This window comes from Malus domestica, chromosome 14 (genome assembly GCF_042453785.1).
Source record: "Malus domestica chromosome 14, GDT2T_hap1".
Lineage (NCBI taxonomy): Eukaryota > Viridiplantae > Streptophyta > Magnoliopsida > Rosales > Rosaceae > Malus > Malus domestica.
Genome location: NC_091674.1, coordinates 10,126,261 through 10,133,024, shown reverse-complemented (window position 1 = coordinate 10,133,024; position 6,764 = coordinate 10,126,261). Strand labels below are relative to the sequence as shown.

The 6,764-nt window shown below is 37.7% G+C and overlaps 1 protein-coding gene across 1 annotated transcript; it reads right to left on the bottom strand.

The window, feature by feature from the left end:
- Nucleotides 1–409: 409 nt before the first annotated feature.
- LOC108172752 (probable methyltransferase PMT7) lies at nt 410–5,191 on the bottom strand. Its single transcript, XM_029092428.2, has 7 exons — nt 4,871–5,191; nt 3,805–4,219; nt 3,389–3,678; nt 2,514–2,897; nt 1,969–2,215; nt 1,652–1,793; nt 410–986 (listed from the first exon to the last, which is right to left on the bottom strand). Exons 1-7 carry the CDS (start codon nt 5,025–5,027, stop codon nt 828–830), a joined length of 1,794 nt encoding a protein of 597 aa, XP_028948261.2. The 5' UTR covers nt 5,028–5,191; the 3' UTR covers nt 410–827.
- Nucleotides 5,192–6,764: the final 1,573 nt, after the last annotated feature.

The window sequence follows — 6,764 nt, the reverse complement described above, 5'->3', positions numbered from 1 at the left end:
GCAACCCGAAAACGAAATCAAACTCGAAAAAAAGTGTAATTTGTGGTGTAAATGGAGCCCTAAGTCCAAGTTAAGTAAGAACCGCAACCAATTACCAGGAAAATGACAACTACAACCAAAACCACACTGCCAAAGGAACATGAATCATCCAACCCACTTAACCACAAAGAAGCAGTTGTGCATCACATAAGTTGATTTTCAATGCTACACTGAGACACAGTTAACAGTAGACTGAAACTTTTGCCGACTGATAGGATAGTCTACACTAGATTCATTTAAGCTACAGAGAGGAGGGAGAGTTTGAACCCAGGATGCATCAGGTTGAAGAGGAAGACCCAATCCACCAAGAGGATCCACCAGTTGCAACAGTAAACTAAAACTTAATTGAGCAGAAAAATTACAGATCAAATTAAGATATATGAAAATCTAATCATATTTCATCGGGATATTAGTTACCTGTAATCAGAGTTTATGCAACACATGCATCTCACATTTTAGCATCTGAGCTGATTAACTCCTCAACAGCTACAAACAAGGCTATGGTTGATAATTAATCAGTCTCGGAACTTTACAAAAACGGAATATGTAGTTGCACTTGTCTCTAGCAACCGCATTCAATTTCATTTCCATCAACAACATGGCTGTTCTTACTACTGCTCCCTGCACTCCCATCCGCAGCTCTTTTAACCATAACAATAGCCAAGTGCAGCCGAGGGAGGGTTCCTGAATAACCCACACTAAGTGTCAATAAGTATCGTGGTATCATGGTACAGGCAATCTACATGGTCAGAATAAAACTTGTATTGGCAAAGTTCTGTTGGTGCGTTTCAGACGATTGCCCAAAACTTCTTCCTACAAATTAACACAGTTTCAGGTTTCTTCTCTATGTTTTCCAGCGTATGCGATTCAACCTCCCATAGAAATTTTGGAGCAAGATCCTGGATCCTTGCTGTAATGGTTTCCGCATCCCTAATTATAATGAATCCCTGCACAATAACTCAGTATAAGTCTGAATCATAAGAAACTTCGAACATAAAGGAGTGGCAAGAAATCTCTTCGTGGCTTGATAGAGAAAAGGAGTTCTACTTAACAACATGAAAATGATCTAAATGTTGTATACCATGACAAAAGCTAAAGTAAATATTTCATGTATAGAAATAATGAACTCCCGATATAGGTAGGATAATGGCACTAGGCCCTTATCTATTTAAAGTGGTGCAGGAAGAAATAACTAAAGATATATAAGCGGACATCACATGAAGTTTGTTGTTTGCTGATGACAAAGTTTATTGGACACATCTGATAAAGCACTTGTCACAAAACGGAAAACATGAAGTAATGCATTAGGATGAAGGGGCATAAGTTTTAGGAGAACAAATAATATGGGGAGTGCAAATTTAACAATGATACCAAACATGATAAACAAGGGCAGGTGAGAATTTTTGTCCGACTCCATATGCATGTAACAAGGGAAGGAAGAAGATGACAATGATGATGACAAAAGTTGGAATTGAAACCTAGTATGTGAAAGCCATGACTATAGAAAATTTTGTTTTCCTTTCTTCTTCTCTTTCTTGATATTCTTTAACTTTATGTTTCTTAAACTCCACACAAAGAAAAATAAGAGATAACATTAAATCGGAATTATTACCTGAGGTCTTATCATCCTGTCCATCTCTAGAAGGATATCCGCCATTACGCAACCTTGTCGTCCCCGGTTCTTATAATGAGAGAAGAGGTGGTTGGCATGTAACAGATCATAGGTACGTGGATAAGTGGAAAATGGTTCGCACCTACATTAACATGGATTAGATGGCCAATACTAATTCTTGTTTTGCGCCCGCGGGGGGGGGGGGGGGGGGGATTCTTTTAGTAGGACAAAATTTGAGCAGAATATTCCGCATTTAGCTACACTTTGTGCACAACATTTGGAATCTAGCTGCAAAAGGTAATAGAAAAAGAACTTACCAATCATGGAAAGCACCAATCAGACCACGATTGTAAATGGCAGACAACGTATTGCTCATGCTTGCAGGAACTATATTCATCACCCATGTAGGCGAATCATTTAAAGCCACAGCAAATCCACCACAAAATGCATTCATGTCCATGACATTTCGTATTTCTGTCTTATTGACATTCAGCAACCTCCAGTAATGCTGAACTTGATCTTGCCAAAAGGCAGTGTCTAAAGAAAATACCTCTTGAGTAACACCTGTTATAAACATATGACATATTGATGGAATCAGACTGGATAACTTTGTTTTCTAAACATTAAAAAAAATAATAATAATAATAATAAACCAAAAGTGGTACGCTAGCAATCCCTCTCATGTAACTAACTAAATAGATAAAGGTCATTGAAGTAGTTTAATGTTAATAGGCATCAAATTCAGCCTCACATATAACTAGAATGGTACCAAAAAACACCTTTACAACAACAAGGGTTTAGGGAAAAAAAAATGAAAGAGAAACACAGAGGCTTGTCAAATAAATAAAGAAAAGGGACAAACCTTTTCCGCTAAGACTCTCTGAGTATACTGAAAGGCGCTCAGGTCTAGAAGGAAGTTTTGGAGAATCTGATTGTGCACCCCTGACTTGTATACAATTCCTCAGCTGTGTATTCCATGATGACTTGGAATCATCCCCAGCATCACATAAATCTACAAGCTTCTGTTCAGAATTGTGCTGGAGGCATGACAGATCATCTTGTTTAATCCAGATCGCAGTCTGAACTTTTCGAGCAATGAGTTTCCAGCACATTGCTGAAGTCAGATTCATTAACTTCTCCCAAATTATAGGATAATCTTTATCCTTCCTATAAGCAGGTGGAGCTGAATAGACAAAGTACCCATTAGAGCGCAAAAGGCGATTCACTTCTTTTAGCAAAATGCCATCTGCACAAAACAAATTACAACAAACACACACAATAAGAAAACTCCATGAAGATACAAAATAAAAATAAAAATATACTAATAGGATTAACATTGTAAGCTTATAAACCCATTAATGGTCAAATTGGCCTCACCAAATCTAGCATATTGCTTCGTTATACCTTTCATCCCATCTAAAAAAACATTATCTAGTTCAGCGTTTAAACCAATGAATATCCATTTACTGAAGCCACCTCATATTGATAAGGAGTGGAGACTGAGATGTCAATGGTTTTTGGTGTCCGTGTGAACTCTTGCAAATTTTTTTTATCAGTTTTTGGGTGGTTATAGTTCCTTGTTAATTCAAGATTTTTTTATAAGACCTCGATGATTCGAGATCAAATCAGCAGGCTCCAAAACTCAAAAGAACAGATTCTGTAGAAGAGATCTAGCAATATAACCTATGGACAACAACTAAAACACCAATATAAACAAAGTTTAGGATAGAAAAATACCATTTTCATGCCAATCAACTCGACACCTAGAACAATGAACCATCTCAAAAGAGCTAGAGGGATATGGCATTTGTTTTGTTGCTATAGCAGAAATCATTGCACCAATGCCTCTCTCTAAAGCAAATTGAATTTGATTCTCATGACCATCCTTTGGAGCAAAGGACATTGTTTGTATATCCAAGGCAAGAAGAAAAGCAGAAAAGCTGGCAACCCCACAACCGACATCCAAGACTTGACTAACTCCTGCAGAACGTAGATCACCGGTTCCATTTGTTATCATATCTCCCAATCTGCACAATCCGGTAAAGTTAATTAAGAGATAATCATATGCCTGATTGTCATAAATACTAATTCTAGTGTCCAGGAAATGAAAGACATCAAAAGCAAAAGAAGGTAAATATAATGATTACAGATACCTTTGAATGTACTCGGGTGCACCATGCTTAAAATGAGTACCACCACCAGGGAACCACCAGAATTGATCCTTTGGATGCACCCAATTTTGTCCTCCTTTGACTTCAGCAAGATGTGTATGATTCACATTGCTTCGCCACACATAATCCCTGCTGGTTGGCCATCTTATTGGTTTCTTATAATCTTTTGGTGGTGGAACCAAGCAAAACAAGCGCTTTTCAATGGGAGGGCAGTGCCTCTCTAGTTCTTCTCTTCTATTGGTGTCCAAGCTTGGAAGCAAAGTCTTTACATAAGCAACATCATGGCAGGGAATGTACTCATTTAAATTCAATGGGCATACATTGATACCCGTCTCTGGGATCAACGGTGGTGTTTTTCTGTAAGTCAGAGCAATTTTATTTGTAAATGTTGAAGTACCTGCAACACCATTTATCACAAGTAGATTAAATTCGAAAAACCAATAGCATACAGAGACAAATATTTTTAGTTTACAACTAGAAGCTATCTTTGAAATTACATTGCAAACAATATTTGAGCTTTCTAGAAATTAAAAGCGATGCCTAGATTCCCTTTCTCTGTTTCTCAGGTATTCCCGATCTACTTTTAAAGATTAAAAAAAATGGCAGTACCACTGAGCGTCCCAATCAAATATTTTCACAATAAATTTGGGAAATTGGCTATAAAATGATCCGAAACCAAACCCCAATTGTTGAACTGAACAAATTTAAACATCGACGACACAGCAAAACTTGACATGCTGTAACGTTTTGTTCACTTCCCATCTAGATCATTAACTTTGAAATCCAAATTAAACATGCTGTAACATTGTGTACATCAATTTGCAGAAAACATAAATAGAAAACAAAAAATGAACAGTCTATAAATAGATGGTTAAAAAAAATGACACATTTACTAAGAATCGCCACAAGTATTTGATTCAAGCTAACCTTTTTATCCCCCAAACAAAAATTTCAAATACAATGCATTCTTAAATCTGACTTGGTCTGCAAAACAAGCTCATATGTGTGTGTGTGTACAGAGAGAGAGAGAGAGAGAGAGAGAACAAACCAGGGGATGGAGGAGAACTGGAGGAGCTTAGCTGAGATGCATAAATGGTAGCATTGTTGGCATAGAGAGTTCCAGCATAGAAGCAACCAACCATCAGCAGCATACCCACCATTATCATCTGCCCCAATTTCCATTCAAACTCCTGCCCACCTCCCATTTCCTCAATTCCCCAACTGGGTCACTCCCAATTTCCCACCAACCAAACAGATCCACTGAGAATTTCAGGATGTGAAAGAAAGAAGAGAGAGAAAGAGAGGATGAAGGTGGAGAGATTTGCTTCTTGTATATTGTAGAAGTCCAAACAGATAAGACCCAGAAAAAAAACAAATGTCCAAACGGATTGACCTCACGTGGTAAGTCTTCACGACGCACGTGACCGTGGTTAAGAATTAAATGGAGAAATTCCTAAATTGATTTGATTTTTGTATTTTTAACGATGAATTAGGGATACTTTTATACTTACAAATCCAGATGGTTGAGAGTTATAACTAATAACTCTCACTTAACCAATTGGCAACAAGATTAAATTTTTTTTTCTTAATTAATCTACAACTGAAAATCTCTTAACAAATATTTGAACTTGGTAACTACCTTCATTATAATTAGTAACTTTTTACTTAAACACATTAACAAATCTTTCAACTATCAAACTAGTATAGTTACCCTACCGAAAAATCGCACTTTGCTAACTTTTTTGTCTCACTTTCATGCATAAATTTTGATTTTTATGTCACTTTCATACATTCATTAGCACGTCTGTTAAGTCATACGTTAATTGATAACGTGGCATATCTTTGAACCATCAAACTTGCATGTGAAGTAAAATTGTAAACACGAAATTTTCCTGAAACGAAAGAGACAAGAACAACGTGCACAAAATAATGTTTGTATTTGATGATTTTGGGTTACAATCTCTCTCTATTTTGATCCTCTGATTCGATCTCCGTAAGGTGTTGATTTATGGATGTTTCGTTGATCCAAGGGCCGTCGAGGCTTGATCTTGGATGAATAGTTGGAAGTTTCTTCAAGGGTCGTGGGCTTGATCTTTGAAGGTGGATTTGAGCGAATCTTCAAGGAGCCGTTGAGGCTTGATCTTGAATAACGGTGATGAGCTGATCTTCAAGGGCTTTTGGGCTTGATCTTGAAGAACAGTGATGAACGGATCTTCAAGAGCTTTTGGGCTTGATCTTGAAGAACGGTGGCTTGTTGATCCAAGGGCCGTCGAGGCTTGATCTTGAATTGGTGGATGATTGTTGGTGTAAAGGGCCGTTGGGGTTTGATCTTGGAAGAACGATGAACAAAGAACGAAGAACACTTTCTTCGAGGACCGTCGGGGCTTGATCTTGAATTGGTGGATGATTGTTGGTGTAAAGGGCCGTTGGGGCTTGATCTTGGAAGAACGATGAACGAAGAACGAAGAACACTTTCTTCGAGGGCCGTCGGGGCTTGATCTTGAATTGGTGGATGATTGTTGATCTAAAGGGCCATTGGGGCTTGATCTTGGAAGAACGATGAACGAAGAACGAAGAACGAAGAGAGCTTTCTTGATTCTTCGGGAACCTGGATGCTTGAGAGCTTCGGAGTTTCAGAGCTTCAGAACTTCAAGAATTTTGCCTAATGATTTTGGTTCCTTTAAATGAATGAATTAGCCTTCTATTTATAGAAATTTTCAAGGCCTAATTTTGAATATAATATTCCAGATGAAATAAGTCGTTTCTGCCAGGTGTTGATGCATGTCCTGTTTGATGACTTTTCCAACTTATTTTGATTTTTTGTGTAGACACACGCTACGTGTAAAATTTATGTAATACATGAGCGTTGAAACTTTGATTTATCGGTCAACATTTATTTACCGAAATTTCGATGTCTACAAATGCCCCCACTTCAAGACGCA